Source organism: Scyliorhinus canicula, chromosome 3 (genome assembly GCF_902713615.1).
Source record: "Scyliorhinus canicula chromosome 3, sScyCan1.1, whole genome shotgun sequence".
NCBI classification, from domain to species: Eukaryota; Metazoa; Chordata; class Chondrichthyes; order Carcharhiniformes; family Scyliorhinidae; genus Scyliorhinus; species Scyliorhinus canicula.
In genome coordinates, this window is record NC_052148.1 from 174,396,809 (window position 1) to 174,420,262 (window position 23,454).

Here is a 23,454-nt window from a genome sequence, read left to right on the forward strand (position 1 = left end):
GGTGATTCTCCTTTTTCCAGGGGGCTGACAGCCCTGGCATGCGTCCCGCGGCTCTGGCTGTCAGCGGGGCCGTGCTGTCCCAAATGTGTGGCCGCGCATGCGCACGGCGGCTGCAAGCAGTTCCGCGCATATGCACGGTGGCCCACCTCGGCGCAGGCGCCGCCGACATGGCGGAGCTACATAGCCGGCCCGCGCGGAGTAAGGTAGATCCCTCCCAGATCGCGATGGCCGTCCAATCGGTGGCCCCCAAACGCGGGCCTGGCGTCGACCGCGGAGAATCGCTGCGGGAGCCTGTTCTAACGGCCTCCGACCGGCGCTGCGTCCACCGCGCTTGCGCGACTGGTGGGTCCACGGAGAATCGAGGAAGTGTCATCGCGCCAGATTTCCGGCGTGCACAGCTATTCTCCGCCCCCGTGTCGGGCGCAATTCCGGCACGTAGGGTCGGAGAATCCTGCCTCTACCCCAGATTTACCATAAAGTAACTTCATTTAAAGAGAGAATCATAATTGGTAAGCAGGCATTTGACAGCGAACATTGCTTTGATGATCTTTGAAGTCAGATTCTATGAAGGGTAATCTGAGTATGGTGATGTAAATTTATATTTATAAGAAGGTGCACAGCTTTGGAGGGATAGCAGCCTCAAGGGCAGTCATTGGCACTGCCTCTGTAGCAGAGGGACCATGATGGTGTCTCCACCTTGAATGTCATCTGAAAGAGGGTTCCATTTCTTTAAAATAAATGTTGACCAAAGGTGCCAGGCCTGCACTGCAGGAGGAAGACTCCTCCACAGGATGGATTACATCTGCAGCTGTGGTCAGCTGATTCTTGCAGCTCTGGTAGGGGTGTAAGTAAAGGAAGCCTCATGGGCCCTGCAGCCAACAATTGGCAAGTTGCCTCCAAGCATCTGCTGGACTTTGGCCTCGGTGGGGGTTCAGTCCATCTCCAGGGAGATCACGGCAACATCCCCAGTCAGCCCGGAAGTGGGCATTTGCAAATTGAAATGGACTACTTGCCTTTGTTGAGCGGTCAGTCCTTATCTGTTCGATCCTGCAGGATCGGCCTGAGACAGGAACTCAATGCAAACTCAACCCCCTCCAATCCAACCTTACTCCCAGTCTTGTTGTCAAAGCCACATTGCAGAACCAGTAAAATACCACCGCGGGTGAGTTACTTCGTGTGCGATTGGAGGCACATCCCTTTCTCTGAAGGATGTTGGGGAATCACTTGTTTTATGACAATTTGAAATGTTTCATGGTGATTTTCGTTGACACATTTGATGGTGCCAACCGTCAATGAACTAGATTTATTAAATTCGATGTTCTAGTTTTCTGTTTTGGAATTTGAGCTCTCTGTTGCTGATTCAGTAATATAACCGATAGCATTGCATAGCATACTGTGTATTTGTAGATCCTCATACAGCTAGTTTTGCCCGAGTCAATGGTAGCATGCCAAAATAATCTCAGGCCCCTGGGCTGTCAAAGGGAAATGTCAACCTCGAGGCCAGGAATGATATTAATGGACCGACCTTTTATGATCTTTCACCGTTTACTGTTTTAACAGAGGGTTATGCCCATTTTAAGTGATTTTTTGAACAGGATCTAGGGTTCCTGTTTCTGACAAGCATCTGCTAAGAAACAAGGGTGCTTGGTTCTGGAGACATGATTGAGCTTGGCTGTGGGCCCTACGTCAAGTACCCTGCCAACCTTCACTGTCGATGCTCACACATAAAGAATAAGTACTGGAAGGCTGCAGGACCTATGAAACCATAGCTCAGCACGAGACAGCCATTCCAGGGGACTGTGGTGGGAAAAGTAGAGGGAGGGAAAATTTGAAAGAAATAAATTATTTATTGTTCTGTGCTATCTTTTACTGCAGACAAAACCCAACTGAACGTCTAGGAAATCTGAAAAATGGAATAAATGATATAAAGAAGCACAGGTAACTTTTATCGTCTAACAATGACCAAACTTTTAAAGACATTGGTTTGAACCCTGACCAAAACAGGTTGTGTCGACAGGGATTCTGACAGGGAGCCTGGAAGGTCCCTGCATACTGTGGAGTTTTGACTCCACAGCATCTGCAGTTTTGCTTAGACATCTTCCCTGCCCAGAGGTTATCCGGTTGACAGGTTTGGTTTCCACTCAAGTGGGAGCACTCTGGTAGAGGCTGCAGCTGTGGGCAAGTGCCTGCTGCTCCGCGTGGTCTTGTGAAGGGGGAACCAGATCCCTGACCCCACGGGAGGGAGTCCGATTCCCCAACCCCAGGAGAAGATCCAATCTCTGACTCTGTGAGGTGTGGAGTGTACGGCGATTCGCGATCGAGGTAATTTGATGGGTTAGGAGCTTGTGGAGGGTCGGAAGCACTGACCTTCTCTGCATAGTTATTCTCTTCAGCTGAGGTCTTGGAGACCTGAGAGACCAGCCTGCCGTCATACAAGTTAAATCAGAGACTGCAAACTCATTAAAATATTGACGTTGTCAACCCGTGGGAGCTGGTTGACTGACTATCACTTGTCTCGTCTCAATTACACCTGGAAGTCAGTGGTTTAGAGACAGCTTGGTGCTAGGTTCAGAGGATTTTAAAGTTTTAACATCTCTGCAAATTGACGGTTTGGTGATCAACTCAGAAAAATATTATTTTAAAGAAGCCATGGGCAGTTCCAAGATGGGTACGAATGCAATATAGTTTGCATAATTGGAAATTGGATGTGCCCCTTGTACCACAAACAAAGAAGCCAATCCAAGTGAAGATAAATCTCTGACCTAAACTGAGAGTTATTGTTTGAGTGCTGAGAGCAATTGCATCATTGTGTGTGATGTGAAGTATTTATGTACTTGCATTTTGGACAGCTCACGTTTTATATTTTCTATTGAAAGTTGGGCAGTTAGATAAGCAATTCCCAGATGTCACCTTTGGCAGTTTTTTCCCCTTCATTGATCTTTCAATTTTTATTTTGAAATAATGAATCAATTACAACAAAGGCACAGAACTTATAAGAATCATTTCTATAGCCCCCTTGTGATCACATTCATATTTCTTTATGAATTTTCTCTTAAGGATGGAGGATATTAAACCAAAGGCATTAGCTTCCTGAAGATAAGTAATTCAATAAAATAGTAGAAGCTAGAATTTGGACAGTGCGAGAGTGAATGACGAATCACCTTGGCAGTAACTAACGCAAGCTGAAAAAAATGCATGTTTATTTAGCAATATGAGAGCTCTGTTGCCAGCAGAGATATTGATTTTAACAGGCCCAAAAGGTTAGTTCCATTCATTTCCCATTCATTTTGTGGACTGGTCTCTGATGTACGGACACAATTAAGTTGACAGGGAGATAAATAATGACATCAAAAACGAGGTGGAATTTCTTTTTGCTTAAACACTAAAGAGGGACAGAATGCATTTTGTATCAATACAATTTCCTTTTTGAAGTACCCCGGGCTGTGAGGAGTGATATATAAATTGGCTGGGATTCACCAGTCATGTTATTGCTGTGAGTATCCCTAAGTGATTTATGTCAGTATTGAACCATAACATGAAGGGTCTCCATGTGGCGCTTTGCTGACAACCACTATTCTGGCTCTGTCAGTTGTGTATTCAGACAACTCAATAGCATGCTGCATTGAAAATAGTTTTTTCTGGAAAATATGGTGCCGTTATGAAAAACAATCCCATAGATCTATACATTCACAAATTCATCTTCTTTGTTTTGTGCAGGAGTAAGCAACAGAACTCATGGACAGTTAAATAATTACTGAGTATCTTAAAAAGCAATTCATGTTCCGAAAGGAAACAATTTTTGCTCCACCCAGTGTGGTAAACTGAATTATTTTCATGGTTTTTACTACATCTGCAATTTATTTTACATCAAGAAAATAAAATGTAATTGCTAGAAGCAGCCGCGGGTCGCAATTTTCCCGTTTTCAGGCAAAGTGCTCTCAGGACCTATTCCCTCTGGCGCTTAGAGCGAAGCTGACGTGCCATTCAGTGGCACATTGACATTTTTTAATGAGGATCGGGGATTTCACTGGACCTGCGAGGAACAGGGCCTAATCTCGCTGACAGGTCCTGCTTCGCAGAGATTGTGGCACCATTTTAAGTGCGCCCCGATTTCAGAATATTGTTTTAATGCCCCCCCCCCCCCACCTTTGTTCTGAAAAACCTCCTAAAGAGGGTGCAGGGGCTGCACTCCAGGAAGCTCTTCAGAACAAAGAGAGACCTTTTGAAAAAAACTTTGGTTCGAAAGAACCTCATATGGAAGCACTTCCGAGTTAATGGGCGGAATTCTCTGATAATGGAGCTATGTCCCCACGCCCACGGGAAGACGGGCACGAATCACTCTGGACTTTTTTCTAGAAAGTCCAGAGTGATTCTCCATTTTAAAGGGGGCTTGCAGGACCCCGGAATAGTCTTCTCAGCTCCGGCTGCCGATACGGGTCCCTGCACTTCCCGCCGCGGGTCCGCGCATACGCGCAGCGGCCGCCTGCAGCCGGGGGTCTGCGCAACATGACAGACCCACAAAGTGGGCCAGCCCCCACAAAATAGGCCCCTCCCCCGATCGCACGCCCGCCGAAAGGTGGCCCCTGATCGCGAGCCTGACTGTCCTGGAGGCCCCCCTCCCCCCCCGTGACGGATCACCCCACCCCCCTCACCAGGTCAGTCGCGGACTGTCTGCAGCCGCCACTCCGAGAGCCCGCTGGGTGGAACCATAAGTGAACCACACCGACGGGTACTCAGCCAGTTGCCAGCGGAGTATCGCCACGGAGGCCTCTTTCAATCGCCCCTGACTAACGCTTCATCAACCGTATGCGCGCAACTGGTGGCGATTCTCCGGTCTGTGGAGAATCGCGGGAAGGCGTCGGACCCACGGAGGCTCGGAGAAATTGCCCCCCGAACCCCTGTAAACTCATATAAGTAAATAACGGTAGGCCTTCGAAATTCCTCGCCCTGACAATCAAGAGACTTTTAAACAGCAATGGTCGTGAAATTGAATGTAAGCAATTCAGCTCAAAGCTTTTAGACTTCCAGGGCAATGAAATTGACTGTGATAAAAACACTTCAAAGATTTCCACCACATTAATGGGAAGACGTTTACCTTCATCTCACAGACATTTGATCTTGACAAACTGAAAGACTGTTTAAAGATTTTAAAAGCTACAGATGACCCCTATCCCAGGAAAGACCCCTGACCTGAGCCCCTGCAGCCCAGTCCAAGTGTCTCTGATCCCAACCTCCCCAGAAGACACCCTGGGCACCCTGGAGACAAGTGTAGGGAGGGTACTCACCCCCTTGTCCCTGCTCAGAGTGCAAGGCACCAGGTCTCCATTTCTTAGGACTTGCACCAATCGACGCAAACGGGACTTCTTGTTTGGGCTGGGGGGGCAGGAGCATCCCCTGGTTTCTTCAACTAAAACAATCATTTTAAACCAATTTCAAAAGATTGGTTTCAGCCCATCAAGAATCTGACTGTATTCAGATGGACTCATTTCAACCAGAAATAATAGCACAGTTAAGGCAATAGAAAACAGATATCATAATTTGAACCTGAGAAAAATAATTGCAGTGTGTAGTATCAATTGTGACTCCTCAAATACTGATGGAATCTGTACCCACATTCTGCAAAATTTGGTCAATGTTCAGACTTGTCCTGACAAGTGGCAAGTAACATTCATACCACGCAAGAACCAAGCAATGGCCATCAACAAAGGAGAATTTATCTACCTGCTCGCGACACTCAATGGCATTACCATCGCTGAATCACCCACCATCAATATCCTGGAAGGGGGGGGGGGGGTGAGGGGGTCACCATTGACCAGAAATTTGTGGTCCAGCCATATAAACACTGTGGTTAACCAAAACAGGCCAGGGGCTGGGAATTCTACAGTGCAGAACTCACCTCCTGACTCTCTAAAGCCTGTCTATCATGTACAAGGTACAGTCAAGAGCATGATGGAATACTCTCCACTTGCTTGGATGAGTGCAACTCAAGAAGCAAAACACAGGACAAAGCAGATTGTTAGATCAAAACACCATCTACCATGTTAAACATTCACCCTTTGCACCATTAGAGTAACATGCCAACTGTGCATACTGCAGCAAATCGCCAAGACCACCATCGTCAACATCACCTCTATCACCTGGAAGGACAAGGGCAGCAGAAGCATGGGAACATTGCGAGCCGCAAGTTTCCCTCCAAGCCACATACCATCCTGACTTGAAACTGTATCATCTGCCATTCCTTCGCTATCACTGAATCAAAAATTTGGTCTTTCCTTCCTCACAGCAATGTGGATGTACCTGCACAACATGGACGCCAGTGGTTCTAGAAGTCGGATCAACACCACTTTCTCAAGGGAAATTAGGGATGGGCAACAAATGCTGGTCTATCCAGTGACACTCGCATCCCATGAACAAATAAAAAAATTACACCAAAATATTTGGAACTATTTTTAGTAAATTTAGTATATTTATGTGTGTTGGTGGAACATGAAAGTTACACAGTTTAGCTCAAAAATGTAAGTTTGAGTATAATAAAAGGAGAAATTGTTTAGATTTATTAAATAAAGGTTGTATTCTAATAACATATTTCATTTTCTTCCATCGCAGATGGTTCAGTGGTTTCAACTGGGAAGGATTGAAAGCTAGAACATTATCATCACCGTTAAAAAGAGAGGTATTTGTGCAAATTAATATTTTACTTCTGACATAAGAAGTCATGATTTAAAAAAATAAATAAATTTAGAGTACCCAATTATTTTTTTCCAATTAAGGGGCAATTTAGCGTGGCCAATCCACCTATCCTGCACATCTTTTTTGGGTTGTGGGGGCGAACCCACACAGACACGGGGAGAATGCGCAAACTCCACATGGACAGTGACCCCGGGCAGGGATTTGAACCCAAGTCCCCAGCGCCGTAGGCAGCAGTGCTAACCACTGTGCCGCCGTGCTGTCCCTAATGAAATAAAAATCGCTTATTGTCACAAGTAGGCTTCAAATGAAGTTACTATGAAAAGCCCCTAGTCGCCATATTACGGCGCCTGTTCGGGGAGGCTGGTACGGGAATTGAACCATGCTGTTGGCCTGCTTTCAAAGCCAGCAATTTAGCCCTGTGCTAAACCAGCCCCTTCAGAAGAAGTCATGATTTTGCAGGTTATTGTTCTCTGTTACATTGTTCCTTCAAAATAAATGGTGTTCAATTGGGAGTAACTAGCTCAGCGAGGAACTGCCTATCCACCTATTCCTACCCAATATCATTTTGGCAGTAATAGTAAAGAACAATTTTCCTACTGTTGCAAACAATAGTTACCCCTTGTGGCAGGATGAGCTTCCGAGTCTGCAACAGTTCAAGCAGGTAACATAAAAATGGTAGGGTTCATTTTCTAATTCCATTGATGTCGATAAACGCAAATATTGTTGATTTGCTCACCACCAGAGCAGAAGTGAAAAGTTGGCACTATTATTTTAGTGAAATTAGCAATCGCATTCAGGGAAGCTGTAATGCATGTTTAGGATGGTAGAAAACCTGGACTGAAGGGGAAGAGGGCAATTTATTGGGTCGGGGTAAATGTGTGTTGGTGGAACACAGCAGTGGGTAACCTACTCTATCCCTGACAAATGTAATAATAATAATAATAATAATAATCGCTTATTGTCACAAGTAGGCTTCAATGAAGTTACTGTGAAAAGCCCCTAGCTTTTCCACCATACCATCAACATACCACCAACAGCATTACCCGACACTGGAGGATTGGATTGAACCTTTGGGCTGTTGACCATTGAGTGCACAAAAGTCACATTCCCATTTCTATATTGAAATTGTTCGGGCATCATTTTTGTGCCGTTTGTGAGCTGTAAACCGACGAACGGATGAATCATTGCAACGTGTTGAGTCCAGATTGACACAATATAAAGTGGCTTGGATGTTCTGCCGCCCACAGGAAGTCATTGAGTGGGGAGTAGAAATGGAGTGAGGGATGGCCAGTGCGTTAGCCTTCACGGGGCGTCCAGTCGACTAACCCCATTTTGAGATCATTAAGTTGATTTGGCCAATTTCGAATCCGGGCTTTGGAAACCAAAGTATAAAACTGCTCATTCTAAACCAGGGGTGGGCAAACTACGGCCCGCGGGCCGCATGCGGCCCGCCAAAGGTATTTCTGCGGCCCACCAAGTCATTAAAAAAAAAAAAAAAGTTTTTTATTTATTTATTTATTTAAAAAAAAATTTTTTTTAAGGTTAATGGGGGGGGCTGTTGGGTTACTTACTGGTATAGGGTGGATACGTTGACTTTAGTAGGGTGATCATTGCTCGGCACAACGTCGAGGGCCGAAGGGCCTGTTCTGTGCTGTACTGTTCTATGTTCTATATGAGGCGCCCAGAATCATAACCGGGTGAAGTAATTATTTTACTTAATATACTATGCGGCCCTTTGTGAATTGTGAATTTCTGAATGTGGCCCTTGCACGGAAAAGTTTGCCCACCCCTGTTCTAAACACTAATGTCTCCACTCATACTTTCCAAAACAAACAACCAGGTAATGAATAATAAATTTACGGAAAACAATTCAAACCTTTAATTGTACAATGATTTCTTAATGATGTAAACCACACTAGAAAAAGTGATTGATGAAGGGAATATTTTGGAAATTCGGTTACTGTACAGTGATAAAAGATTTGCAAGAATAATAGTGGGCAGCACGGCCACACAGTGGTTAGCACAATTGCTTCACAGCTCCAGGGTCCCAGGTTCAATTTCCGGCTTGGGTCACTGTCTGTGCGGAGTCTGCACGTTCTCCTTGTGTCTGCGTGGGTTTCCTCCGGGTGCTCCGGTTTCCACCCACAGTCCAAAGATGTGCAGGTTAGGTGGATTGGCCATGCTAAATTGCCCTTAGTGTACAAAATTGTTCTTCGTGTTGGGTGGGGTTACTGGGTTATGGGGATAGGGTGGAGGTGTGGCTTGGGCAGGGTGCTCTTTCCAAGAGCCGGTGCAGACACGATGGGCCAAATGGCCTCCTCCTGCACTGTAAATTCTATGATCAGAACTGAGAGATTATAATTTACATATACTAAATATAAAGGGCATTTTGCTCCAGTTTCCGACCAGAGATCATTAAAATGACGAAGTGGTTTCAGTATAAATTATGATAGGGAGATATTGAGAAAGCTTGTGGGGATGTCCAACAATAATAATAAACATAAAGCAGTTGCGAATAAATCCAGTAAATATTTCAAGAGAAGCTTGTTCATTGTGAGAGTGGTTGAAATGTGGAACTCGCAAATATATAGTCCGGCATTTTACATTTGCAAATTGGGACTGCGTGTGAAAAATCTGGCATGATGACATCGGACCATGAACCCGATGTCAATGCGTCGATGTCCCATAATGCACTGAACAGACAGGCGCCAAAATTCACTGCCTGCCTACCAATTTAAAAAATGTCATTCGTGGCAAATTGAGCTTGTTAACAACCAATTGACCCAAACATTATGCTGCTCACGCCACACTTTGGTTAGCATGGGTAGACGGGCAGGTGTGGGAAGTTCTTTCTTTTAACCATCTGAGGTGAAAAAGAGGGAAGGGGGTTACACTCCTTTAGGGAGGGGGCGGGTTTCTTGTGTACAGCAGGGGAACCCCATCCCACCTGCAGGTGATAGCCTCTCACTGTGTGCCACTCTGCCGAGCCTCCAAACCACACACCCCCCCCACCCCACACACACACACATACAAATAGGTTGTCTAACCTCTCTCTTCCCAAAAATCCCAGACTTGCCTTAGTTTGGGATCTCGCAACAATCTCCATGGTTCTGCCTGCAGCCTCAGCAGTGCCCACTATTGAAGCCTGGTGCTGCTGAGACTACAGAAGCTGCCAGCCAATCCGATTGGCATGGGTGTGGGGCACAGTACAGCGATAGGGGCTAAGGCATGTGTATGTATATATTTGTTTGCATTAAACACCTGGGGCGGAATTCTCCGCAAAGGCCGGTGCCGTTGTGAAACCCGGAGTGTTTCATGACATCGTCGGAGGCCGCTCCTCGCCCCCTATTCTTCCCCCCCCCCCCCCCCCCCCCAGGGGGCTAGGAGCGGCGTTCCGTAAATCTTGGCTGCTGGGCCTTGATGCTGGCATCAAGACGGCGCGCCGAGAATGACGCGGCAGGCGGTGCCTAACGACGTCAGCCGCGCATGCGCAGGTTGTCCGGCTCCAACCCGCGCATGCGCGGTTGATGTCTTCCCCTCCGCTTGATCTTGCGGGGCGGCGGAGTGGAAAGAGTGCGTCTCTTGGAGACGCCGGCCCAACGATCGGTGGGCACCGATCGCGGGCCAGTCCCCACCCGAGCACGGCCGAGGTGCTCGCTCCCCTCTCCGTCCCCCACAGACCCCATACTCACCTTTTGCGCTGTGTTCACGCCGACAGCGACCAGGTGTGGCTGCCGCCGGCGTGAACAGGTCGGGAACGGCAGGCCGCTCGGCCCATCCGGGCTGGAGAATCGCGGATACCCGCGATTCTCCGAACGGCGTGTCGTGTTTTGCGACACGCCATTTCGCGGGGGGGAATGGGTGGGAGAATCGCAGGGGGTGCCAGAGCGGCCCTCCCGTGATTCTCCCACCCGGCGTGGGAGTGGACAATCGCGCCCCTGTTATCACTGTTACAACCTGACTCGGTGCTCTGAAAGATAGGTGTGAGTGATGGGCTGGTCTGGGCTGGCCAGAAAAGGGGCGCGGGGAGGGATGCAAATGGGCAGACATTGTGGGTGATCTGGACTCCCCATCTTCCCCCTATGACCTTCCCTACCTCCACCACCCCAGGGATTTGATGGCACCGTGTGATGGAATGACCAGCTTGCCTGCAGGGATCACCCAGGTGGACGGTGGAAAGTACAAGGCGTTGTCAAATGATGCGGAGCACCAGAGCTCACCACAGAGTGGGTTGTCACCATCCTCCATCCCGTGGACCATACCCGCTATTACTGCTAACCCAGGTCCCACATCCCGATAGGCCGGCAGGTATATTTGATGGAGGGGGTTGCAGGTGGTGGGGAGATGTGGTGTCCATGCCCCTGGTCAGTCCCCCGCCCAGTCGGTGAACCTGGAAGCGATCAGAGCGTCCCGTGCACATTGGCCCTGGTGCACACGTTGTGCGGACTCCCATGCCTGACTGGTCCCCATATCGTGCCCATCCTCACCCTCCCCCACATTGTCATCATCAGAGGAGGCCTGCCATTCATCTTCCTCCTCCAGCACGTCGCCCCTCTGCTGCGCGATGTTGAGGAGGACGCAGTAGGCCACCACGATGTGGGCGACCCTCTCAGCACCACACTGGAGGGTCTCTCCCGGGTGTACCAGGCCACCTGAACTGTATCTTCAGGATGCCGAAGCATTGCTTGATCACACCCATGGTCGCTGCATGGGCGGCGTTGTAGTGGGTAAAACCACGACTGCAGTGGATAACCCCTGTCACCCAGGAGCCAACCCCCAGTCAGGGGGGGGGGGAGGAGGGGGGGGAGAATGCGTCTCAAAGAGGCTGGGAATCGTCGAGTGTGCCTGGTTGTCGGAAGCAGACGTGCATGATGCACAGCTGATGGTCACGTATCAGCTGCACGTTCATCAAGTGGAACCCCTTTAGGTTTTTGTAGAGCGGCCTGTCATATGCAGGTGCTCGTAGGACCATATGCATCCCGTCAATTACCCCCCTGGACCAGGGCATGTCGGTGATGGTAGCGAACCCCGCTGCCCGGGCATCCTGGTGGACTCGGTCCACATTGAAATGGATATATTGTGCCAACTGGGCATCTAGGGCCTCTGTGATGGCACAGATGAACGCAGATCTGTGAGATCCCAGGCAGGTCCCCACTCAGCACCTCGAAGGAGCCAGTGGCGGTAAAAACTAAGCGCGGCCGTCACCTTGACGGCCACCGGAGGCGGGTGTCCTCCTCCATTCCCCCGCAGTGCCAGATATGCCATGATCTGGCAGATATGTCGCACTGTCTCCATGTTCAGCCAGAGTCTTCGAAGGCATGCCCGGTCTGGCAGGTCCTTGAATATCAGGTGCTGCCGGTACACACGAGGCCCCATGCTGCACCTCCTCCTTGGCTTGTTGGGCGGCCGGCACTCCATCCTCAGCAGCTGCCTCCTGTTCCACTGCTGCATGCTCCGCTACTGCAGCTTCCTTCTCCTCGAGCAGCTCGTACAGCTGCAGGGCGTCCCCACACGGCTGCGGAAACTAGGAGGAAGGCCATCATTGCTGGTAGTATTCCAATATCTGTTGACTGCAGCGGGTGAATGGCTGACGTGTTAACATGGTGCGTACCCCTGTGTCCAACCAGGTCCAACAGGCTTCATGGTGCCCTGGTTGGCACTGCGGAACCTGTTCATGCACGTTACCCCCATTCCCGCACCCCTGGCCCTGTCGACTCCCAACCCTGTTGCCAGTGGTGCCGTCAGCTGATGCTGCTTTTGCCAGCGGATCGCTCTGCTTCACCTGTCCGGTGCCTGCCCCCAGAGGGGCTATAGTGAGCATTGTCCTGGGTGGGCTACCTGATGCTCCGCTGGCAGGTGGCAACCGGTTGTGGGGGGTGGGGGAATGGCAGAGGGTGGGTTATGGGGGTGGGGGGGGGTGAAGGGTGGGTGCGAGGATGGTGGGGTGGAGGGAGGGTGGGTGCGGGGTTGGTAGGTGTGGAGGGTGGAGTGCAGGATGTGGGAGACTGGGGCCGGGGTGTGGGGCTAGTGGGGGTGGAGGGAGGGGGCTGGAGTGCAGGGCTGGGGCACCCAAATAGTCAGTGTCACTCTGCAGAACCACAGGCCAAGGTGGATGGACAGTGGGGTGCGCAGCAAGGTAGCTAACTTGCAGGCTGCAGCAATGGCGGTCCGTGCCTGGGCACTGCCCCAGCCCCTTGAGGGAAACACCCCGGCAACACTCCCATTCCCCGTCACCATCCCAGCTAGCCCGGTCAGTGTCCGACCCGGCAGTCCATGGTCGCGCCTCTCCATGTCCTACTTCCTCTCTCACCCTCATCAGCCACAACGCCTGGTTCACAATTTTTAAAAGCACAAGTGAAACTCGCCATTGGGACTGTGCCCCAGTGGAGGAGGAGAATCACGAAGGCCCCGGAGAATACTGGGTCAGGCCTGCTAATGATATGCCAACAGTGTTTACTGTGTGTCCGAAGTGGAACGCATTGATGCTGCTGCCGTGGTGGACGGAGAATTGCAATCTGGCATGAAATTGGCAGCCGCCACAATTTCGGCGTCGGAACCAATTCCCCTCCCCATAAATTTCCCGATTCCAGCCTCGGCCGATGGGGAATCTCGGCCAGGGACTTTTCCCCACTGAGGGGTGGAAATCTGACCCTCAACATGGTACGGCCGCCTGCAGGGTTTGATGCCGCAAAATGGTCTCTCATAAAGTCGACGGGTTCATGACTGACTTTTCCAACGGTGGGGTGAGCAATTCGCCATCTCCCCCCTGTCACCCCATAAAAACTAGGCCCGTGGTGTAACAGTGATACATTGAAAAGGACGCTAGATTAGCAGAGGGGAAAATAAAAAAGCATATGGTGACGAGTTTGATGAAGTTGAACAGGACGAGGGTTGTGGAGCACAAACACCAGCGCAGACTAATTGAGTCAAATAGCGTGCTTCCATGTTGTAATTTTTTTTCCTCTTGTCTATCTTTAAATGAATTGAGCAAGAGAGCAGCATTTTTGTTGAAGGCAGAAGCGCGACAATTGTTGAAGTTACAGTGGGAGATTTTATGTACAAATAGAAAGAACCTATGGACCAAAAGGACCAAACCTAACATTGTTTTTAGTTACCAATGAGAATCATTGATAACTAACATAATTATTTAAAAGCTTTTTTCGGGGGTGGGGGGTTCGCGACGGTTAAGTGCTGAGTGTGGTGAATATAACATGGTAAATTCACACTGTATATTTGTAAGCGCAGTAGCATTACCCAACCACTAGGGGGAGTAGCTCTGGGAATGCTCAGGAGCTTGTACAGGGCTCCACCCTTGGCTCCGCCCACGACTCCTCCCCCTAGTGCTGCTGTATAATACCCTTGTCCAGAGTCAGCCTGCAGTTCACAGAGAGTTCATCAACAGGTAACAGGCTGGCTCTGAAGTAAGTTGATTAAAGCCTAGATTCATATCGGAAACACGTGTCTGGTGAATTGATGGTTCCATCACTGAGTAACAGTTTTTTTCTTTCTTGTTTCCCAAGCTTACAGGTCCTACCGATTGTCGATACTTTGACACCTATCCTCCTGATAAAGATATTCCCCCAGATGAATTTTCAGGCTGGGACAAGGATTTTTAGATCTGTGCCAAGTTCCCTACTGATTGGGGATAAAAAAGACAGCAGCTGTGACTCTTATCAATGTTCATAAAGCAACCTGGACAATTTCCCATTATATGCATTTTCTAACGTGTGGCGTTGTTATCAATCAACCTGCACGAGCATCTGCGAATAATGTAAACACTGAACGTTGTCAAGAAGAAAGGAATTAACTTTAAAAAGTTTATTTAAGAAATCAGTATAAACATTATTCTGGCATTACCTTAACTGGCAAAATATTTCTATTTAAAAAGCTGCTGAAATCCATTAAGTCAACATGCGCCTTGTGCAAACACTTCTTCAAGTTGTGCCAAAATGGTTTCACCAGGTGGATAGGTTGCTCATATGCAAATGCTGAATAGCCAGTGTGAACAGATGTACAGGTGCAGTCAGTAGTAGCATTTGTATGCAATGTTTCTTCCCGGTTTACACATACCTAAATTTCCAAGCTATCAAAGTCCAAAGATGTGCAGGTTAGGTGGATTGGCCATGCTAAATTGTCCCTTCGTGTCCAAAAGATTAGATGGGGTTATTGGGTTACGGGGATGGGGGGACCTGGATGGGGTGTTCTTTCTGAGGCTCGGTGCAGACTCGATGGGCCGAATGGCCTCCTTCTGCAATGTGGGGATTCTATGGTTCTGTCATGTCCTTGATCAGGCAGCAGCTTTGTCTTTGTTTGAAGACCTATCCGACTGTGTAAGCATGTTTCTGATTTTACCTCCAGAGTACATTTATGGCAAGCGGGGTACTAGAACAATTGTGCCTGACTTTAGACATTGTTTCCTAATACCTTGCATTTATCCTACAAGTATTTATTTTTATCTTCTACTAACGTATATCCAATCTAACCAGCTGTATTTGCACACGTTACACAAAGATTTTTACTTCTTGCTAAACATTCATAACATTTCTGTTCCGATGCTTCTAACATTGCCTCATACATTTCTAAAAATGACCTAACATTTTCTTCCCGAAGCACTTTCCTTTATTAGAATTAAAGCATTGCTTCAGGATCAATTGATCAATCTTCATAAGTACAGCAATTTCAATTAAATTTCAATTAAAATGTGCAAACAAAATCCACCAATTCTAAGTTGCCCAATTTATTCAAAAGACTTGGCTATAACCTCAATAGTCAAGAAGTCTTTATTATGTGACCAAAGCTTCTGTACTGTCTCTTTACAGTGTTCAGCAAGCATTTACAGGTGAATAATGAATTACCCTTAAATCCTTTAAGTCATGACTTCACTGGGAGTTCGGAGTTCAGGGGAACTCACCAGAAAAGAGATCCAGTTAAGCCAGTTTCACATCAATTCCAGAGGTTCCCAGTCAGCTTTGTAACTGGGTAGAACCACTGTGCACCTCTTACAAAGGCCAAAAGCATCAAATGATTGTGGACTGGAGAAGCATTCCCTTTGAGGATGATATATTGCGAGACGTGATAGTAGCATCAGAAGGGAAAAACAGTAAAACTTGGGAAATAACTGGTTCAAACTGGTCTAGTATACCTTAAAATGGAACTCCGGTTCTGACCAGTACCAGCCATCTCCAACTTTTACTGGTCTTTTCTTAGGATGTAGTCCATGTCCAGGTCAAACTGCCTGGGCACCCAAAGAAAGGGAAAAATATATTTTGAAGATTTGTGCCTGCCGCCTTTACACAAAGGGGCCAAAGGAGAGTTGGCTGCAATCTCGTGGAATAGAACACCAGGATATATATTTTTAAAATATTTTTCCTTTCTGAGAGTTACAAAACCAATGCACAGAGTGGACAGGGCAAGCCCTCCTTGTATCTCATTGCTTGCTCCAAAAACCAATTCAAATTGAATCTATGTCATACTTGATCCAAGTTGACAAGACCGGCTGGGTCACTGTCTGTGCGGAGTCTGCACGTCCTCCCCGTGTGTGCGTGGATTTCCTCCGGGTGCTCCGGTTTCCTCCCACAGTCCAAAGATGTGCGTGTTAGGTGGATTGGCCATGCTAAATTGCCCGTAGTGTCCTAAAAAAAAGTAAGGTTAAGGGGGGGGGGGGGTTGTTGGGTTACGGGTATAGGGTGGATACGTGGGTTTGAGTAGGGTGATCATGGCTCGGCACAACATCGAGGGCCGAAGGGGCTGTTCTGTGCTGTACTGTTCTATGTTCTATGTTCTATGAACAGCATTATACCTAATCCTCCCTGCCCTGATGGAGGACACATACCGGAGTTTCTCACTGCATGGGGCTTGTGGCTGCTGTGAATGTGCAGGTATCCATTGGCCCTAACAATATGAAGTGTCTTTCCTCTGAATCCGCAACCTCAGTGACACCAGCAATGGGAGAGTCACTGAAACCATGGTCCGTGGATTTTTGGAGCATGTGCAGCAATTGAAAACATCAGTGACTGTGAACGGATTATTCTGTTGATAGGGTAATTAAAGCCTTCGGCAGATGCTAATGGAGACACACTGATCTGACAGGGAGGCATTTAGTTTGTGTTTTAACCTAGGCTGTGTACTACTTGGCCAGTGCTGAAGGACATAGCAATTGACCACAGTTCAGATGTACTGATTATAAAAATAGCTCATTTGTACCTTAGCCAGAAGTATGTTAATTTATTTTTTGTTTTGCGTTCCAACTTTAATTGCCCTCCAAGGTTAACTAAAGAGTAAAGGATTAGTTATTGTTTTTAAAGTGACCTAAACAGCTTTCTTTCTCACTGATTACCCAATTAAGCACAATATAATGTGCTTTTCCACCCAGAGTCAGAATTCTAGGTTCCCAGAAAATGAAAAAGAATTACAAAAATTTGGATTAACCCAGAGACTGGAATATAACCATTTGAATCTACCCCTTTAAGCAGACTGGAGACTTTGGGATGAACTTTAATCTTCGAGCCGGGTAACGGGAGTCAGAAAATTTCCTGACTTAGCTTGCCTGCCTCGGGAAAAAGTGCCTGTAAATATGGAATTTCCGTTTGGGGAAGGGTGATAACTGGAGAAGGGCCCAACCACAACATTCGGAATTTAGAGGTGGTCACAGAGTTAGTAGTTACTTTATTGATACTTTAAAGAACCTTGATGGCTGACACTTTATAGGGCCATAGCAAAATTATTTTCTATGAATGAGCCATCATTTAAAAAAAAAGATTTTTCACACATGCTTATCAGGTTCGCTGCTTCTGTACAAAGTCTATATTGAGTGAATGGGCATCAAAGTAACGGAGGTTGACATGAAGGGTATGAATGCAATGGAGCCGGCCAGGACTGGAGTGCAGGACACAGCTTGGTGACTCACACTAGCTTGTACCCTTTTCCTATGCTGGTGAAAATTGGGGAGCATCAGGAATGGGGCCAGGAATCTCTGAATTGGGTCCCGGATGTAATTTTTAAAGGTCTGCACAAGGTCCAAAATCCAGCCCTTTTTTCTCCGTCCCGGATGGGCCGAGCGGCCTGCCGTTCCCGACCTGTTCACGCCGGCGTCAACCACACCTGGTCGCTGCCGGCGTGAACATAGCGCGAAAGGTAAGTTTGGGGCCTGTGGGGGGCGGAGAGGGGATCGCGCACCATGGCCATGCTCGGGAGGGGACTGGCCCGCAATCGGTGCCCACTGATCGTCGGGCCGGCGTCTCCAAGAGACGCACTCTTTCCCCTCCGCCGCCCTGCAAGATCAAGCCGCCACGTCATGCGGGGCAGCAGAGGGGAAGACGGCAACCGTGCATGCGCGGCTGACATCATTAGCTGCCGCCGGCCGCGTCATTATCGGCGCGCCGCCTTGACACCAGCGTTCAGGCCCGCTGGCCGAGTTTCACAAAACGCCGCTCCTAGCCCCCCGGGGGGGGGGGGGGGGGGGGGGGGAGAGAATAGGTGGTGAGGAGCGGCCTCAGATGCCGTTGTGAAACACTCCGGGTTTCACAACGGCATCGGCCGTTGCGGAGAATTCCGCCCGTGATCTTTTGAATGGAAATTACAAACTGGCACATGACAGGGACTCTGAGATTTTACATGATACAAGCGTAGGGTAAATGGTTCCATCTTAGAGTGTGCGTGTCAGGAATTCAAAAACATGATCCCCCTACCCTCAATTTTCAGGAGCACCAAAAAGACGAAAATATTCCTTGTGTCATCAATTACCTGAAATATGACAATGGTATTTCATGTGCACATTTAACATTGTTGTTTGTGGTAACTCATCAAACTTGGTGTGTGTGTGTTATGTCTAAGTACAACCCTATAAAATGTTCTATCATGCCACCATCAATGTATAAAATATCAGGGGCAGGATTCTCCTCCATCCGGTGGGGTAGGCTGTACCGGCGGCGAGGAGTCGCGTGAACCATTCTGGCGTCCGGCCGCCTGGAAGGTACGGAATCCTCCGCACCTTCAGGGGCTCGGCATGCGCCGGCGGGGTTGGCGCCGTGCCAGCCGCGTGGAAGGGCTTGGCAACCCGCCAACTGGCGCCGAAGGGCCTCCGCCGGCCGGTGCGAGTTGGCGCATGCGTGGGAGCGCCAGCGTGTGCTGGTGTCATCCCAACACATGCGCAGGGGGGTACTTCTCCACGCCGGCCATGGCGAAGGTTCACAGCAGCCGGTGTGGAGGGAAAGAGTGCCCCCACGGCACAGGCCCGCCCGCGGATCGGTGGGCCCCGATTGCAGGCCAGGCTACTGTGGGGGCACACTCCAGGGCCAGATCCACCCGCACCCCCTCCCCCCCCTCCCCTGAGGACTCTGCAGGCCGCTCGTAGGGCCAGGTCCCGCCGGTACGGACCTGATTTGATTTACGCGGGCGGAAACGGCCGAAAATGGGCAGCCGCTCGGCCCATCGCAGGCCGGAGAATCAGCGTAGGGGGCCGTAGAATTCGGCAGCCAGCGGCAGGGAGGATTCATGCTGTCCCCGGCGATTCTCCAACCCGGCGGGGCCTCAGAGAATCCCGCCCAGATCTTTATTATATTGTTTATGAATATTGTTCACAAAAAGGGATTCACAGACATAAAGTTCTGCCGTATTTTGTAAACATGACTTTTATATAATATCATTATGGGGAGAAAGGTTGTACAACATGTAATTTATGTAGCAAGTGGTCCAATAGGGTTATATGGAGCACATTCCCCACTCTTTATCGAATTCACATAGATAGAATGTTAAGAATGAAATCCAATTATGCACATAAATGAGTATCAACAAAGAATAAAAGTGAAGATAGTATGAAGACGGTATACTATTTGCCATTTTTGAATGATCAAAAATTGCTAAAACAAAACATTTATTTCTAAAATAAGTTATTAATAAGGTACAAGTCTGTTATGGTAAACTCTAGCTGGTGTTCCTATATCATAATGAAGTGCAAATGTAATTATTTCTTCTTGTCAGCGTAAAGGAAAAATTATGCTTTTGTATTCGAAGTTTGGTTTATATATTTTTAATAAACTTTCGATTTTAAAAAATTGTGATGGTATTTTTATTCAGAGATGGACTTTCATATTTCAAAAATGGAAGATGAAGAAAATGCAAGTGGTATATTCACCTGCTTTCCCTGGGGCCTTTCCTGGGAGTGTTGTTTTGGGACAGGCTGATAGGCACTGCTTAGTTCACTTCCTGTGAACTAAGGAAGTGAACTCAAAGGGAATGAGCCCTTCTGCCCTTGTATGCCCAAAGGTAACGATGCAAGATGCGATCAATTATCTTCCAAACACAGTTCTGGCTGCTCTTTGTCTAAAAATACCCTTCCCATGCTTTTTCCACTATGTTGGAATGGCATGGCACCACTCCACCTTTCTGCCGCTTTTAGTTGGGAAGAACAGCATTGATGTGTCCTTCCGATGTGGCTGAGCAGGGATCCAGCTCTCCTTCACCAGTAAAATAGCTCCACAGGAATTTTAGGGCCAGGTTGTCTGAACAGATCAGATACAAGCTTGTTACTGAGTGAAATAATATTTTATCACAACTGTATTCTGCTAACAAACTTGGCCAGAAATAGCAATGGTGGACATCCATTGTTAAATGGGCACACCTTGGATACCTGCCAAAGGAGGAATTGGTTAGCTGCCCACGAACCAGTCAGCACCAGCAGCTCACATTAGTTTTTTCCAATGGAGGCTAATTTGGGGCGGCACAGTGGTTAGCACAGCTACCTCACCGCATCACAAATCCGGGTTAGATTTGGGCTGCCTCTGTGTGGAGTTTGCACATTCCTTGTTGGTGTGGGTTTCCTCTCGGTGCTCCAGTTCCCTCCCACAGCCCAAACATGTGCAGGTTAGGTGGACTGGCCATGCCAAATTGCCCCTTAGGGCCCAGGAATGTGCCGGTTAGGTTATGGGGATAAGGGTGGGTGGGCATTGGAGTGGACCTAGTTAGAGAACTTTTTCAGTGGGTCAGTGTAGACTCTAATGGCCAAATGGCCTTCAGTACTTGGAGATTCTATGAATATTGGGTGCGATTTAACCACCGCGTTGCGCCCGGCGTGGGTCGGGGCTTGGCAGGTGAATAGCGGGAAAGGCTAAAATTGAGATTTGCGCCAGGCGTGAACCGGTTTGCAATTCACCCGGCCCGCTTCTGATGGCAAGTTCCGGAACCTGACCAAAAGTGGTGAGAATATCATTAATCCTCATTTGCATTCATTTCAATCTCATTAGCGAAATTGAAGTCGAATGCAGCAGTCTCCCTGGAATCACACGACTCCCCAGTGAGGAATCACATGGGCATCGTTCAGTACTCCATTTTAAAAACATGAAGCCAGGGCAATGGCTTCTGAGGGGAAGGGAGGAGGTGAGTAGCTATTTCCATTTTCCAGTATGCAGCTCAAGGGCACCTGAGCTGCTGTCCCCTGCTCGGGGGGGGGGGGGGGGGGGGGGGGGGGGGGACACTCAGGGGGCTTGGGCTTGGTCAGGAGGCTGAAATATTCTAGTTTGCTCCTGGGCCGGGGGAAGTGAGGGTCTTTGCGTCGGTGAGGCCTTAAATTTTATGACGACCCACAGCAAGGACAACCACAGCTGTAGCCTGTCTGTCCAACCAAACACTTTGAGGTCAGAGCCCTGCTATGGCTTCTATCCTGAAAGTCAATTTCACTCCGTTTGACTGTGAGCAGCCTCTAGCTTCAAAGCCGAAGGCTATTTCAAATGAAGAATTAGTTTGATGTTTGTTTATTTATAGCACGGAAGGTCTGCACCGGCTCCCAAAAGAGCTACCCAGCTAGTCACATTCCCCAGCCCAATCTCCGTAGCTCTCTAAATTCAGCAATTTCAATATGTATCCAGCTCTCTTTGAAAACCTATGGGGCAGGATTCTCCGATCCTGGGACTAAGTGTTGACGCCGTCGCAAACGCCGATGCGTTTTACAACAACGTCATCTGGCCCCCAGGATCAACGATGGAGAGCCTCACGCTGCTCCAGCTGCTGATTCGGGCGTCAGCACGGGCGACGCAGGTGGTTCGCGCATACACACCACGGCCGGCGCACGTTCGCGCATGATGTGGGTTGCCGGAGGAACATAGGCCCCCACCGGGATAAACCCGTCCACCGATCGGTAGGCCCCGATTGCAGGCCAGGCCACTGTGGTGCACCCCACCCCCGGGGTCAGACCCCCCTTCCCCAACCAGGTCGCCCCCCCCGGCAACATGAACGACGAAGTTCCGCCGGGGAGGACCATACGAGAACGGTGGTGGCGGGACTCGGCCTAACTTGGCAGGCACTCGGCCCATCATGCCTGGAGAATCGCCTGCGGTGTTGCGTTGAGTGACCCCTGACCAGTGTGGTGCCGACCGGCGGACCGGCTGCTGTGCCTGAACTCTAGCAGCATCGAGATCATAGAGGCAGCTGCCAACAATCAGAAACTAAAGAGCAGGCCTTCAGCACTGAGGACCTTCTCCCGACCAAAGGGTAAGTGTGTGGATCAGGGTAGAGTGCTGCCTACCTAATATTCCCAGCAGAGGCCTGGGGTCTGTGTCTCGGGGCTCCTGACATGCCGGAAGTGAACGTGCAGAGCAAGATTTGCCAGTACAACTGGCTTGCTGGATGGCACTCTGAGAGGAGAAGGCGGGACATGTAAGGGTGTGGGGGCAGGGGGTCTTGAGGGGCTTGAGGGTCCGGGATTGATACCCGAACTGATTGTTGGTCTCTCTCGTTCCCTAGTTCCACCCAAATCAAAATATATTTGTTGTTGTGCATCCCACAGAGGTTGCCCTCGTGTTGCTGGTGACAGTCAAGGTGGGCAGATGCCTGAGAAGGCAGCAGCGTTGACACAGGCTTGAGGCGGCACCCCATGTGCAGTACCACCACACGCCCTTAAGATCCTGTCGCCCATCAGGCTGAGTCGCGACCCAGAAGGGGAGGCCAGCGACGACCTAAGGTGTACAGGTGTCATTAGTCATTCAATGAGCTGGTGGACACCATGTGCCGTAGAAGACTGTGTTTCAGCAGGGAGACAGTGCGGCACCTGTACCAGGGCCTCATGGACTTGCACCCCATGAAGAAGGAAGACACCAGCTCCTGGTGGCTATGAAGGGCACCGCAACCCTGAACTTCTATGCCATTGGGTCATTCCAGAGCTCGAGTGTGAATCTGTGTGTCATCTCATAATCTACAGCCCACAGGTGCATCTGGGAGGTTACGGAGGTCCTGGATATCCCGGCATCCCCATTCAACCTGGACCAAGCCACCACCACCACCCCTCCACCCTCCCCACACACCCCAACCACCCCACAGTCCCCCCCACGACCCCCTCCAACACCGCCACCCCCCCATGGCTCCCTCCACCATCACCGACACCCTCCCCCAACACTGCACCCTACTCCATTCCCACACACACCCCTCCCCCAGTGCCCCTCCACCACTCCCACACCCCCCCCACCACCAACCCCCCCCCCCCTCCACACTGCCCCTCCACCACCATCCCAACCTGCAATTCAAACATGCATCTTGTCTTGTGTCTTGCAGAATCACCTGGCAATGAGGCAGGCCCTTCTGGTGCCCCCCATCCCTGATCCCAGAAGGAGAGCAGCGAGGAGGCGGAGGGCACCGACATGGATGGGAGCCCTCGACCTGCAGCCCGAGACACCCCTGAGCACCAGATGGGGACGACACTGACTTCCCGTCTGTCCCCAACACCCTCCACCATCCCAAAGACCCTGACCTCGGTTGGGCACTTTAGTGAAGAAGATC

The 23,454-nt window shown here is 49.3% G+C and overlaps 1 protein-coding gene across 1 annotated transcript in view; it reads left to right on the plus strand.

Annotated features, from left to right (window-relative positions):
- prkg2 (protein kinase cGMP-dependent 2) overlaps nt 1-14,826 on the plus strand; it is a 221,626-nt gene extending 206,800 nt beyond the window's left edge. The window contains exons 17-19 of the mRNA XM_038791780.1: nt 1,876-1,938; nt 6,607-6,673; nt 14,211-14,826. Of these exons, the coding sequence (XP_038647708.1) occupies nt 1,876-1,938; nt 6,607-6,673; nt 14,211-14,306 (226 nt within the window). The 3' untranslated portion in view covers nt 14,307-14,826. The remainder of the gene's footprint in view (nt 1-1,875; nt 1,939-6,606; nt 6,674-14,210) is intronic.
- Nucleotides 14,827-23,454: the final 8,628 nt, after the last annotated feature.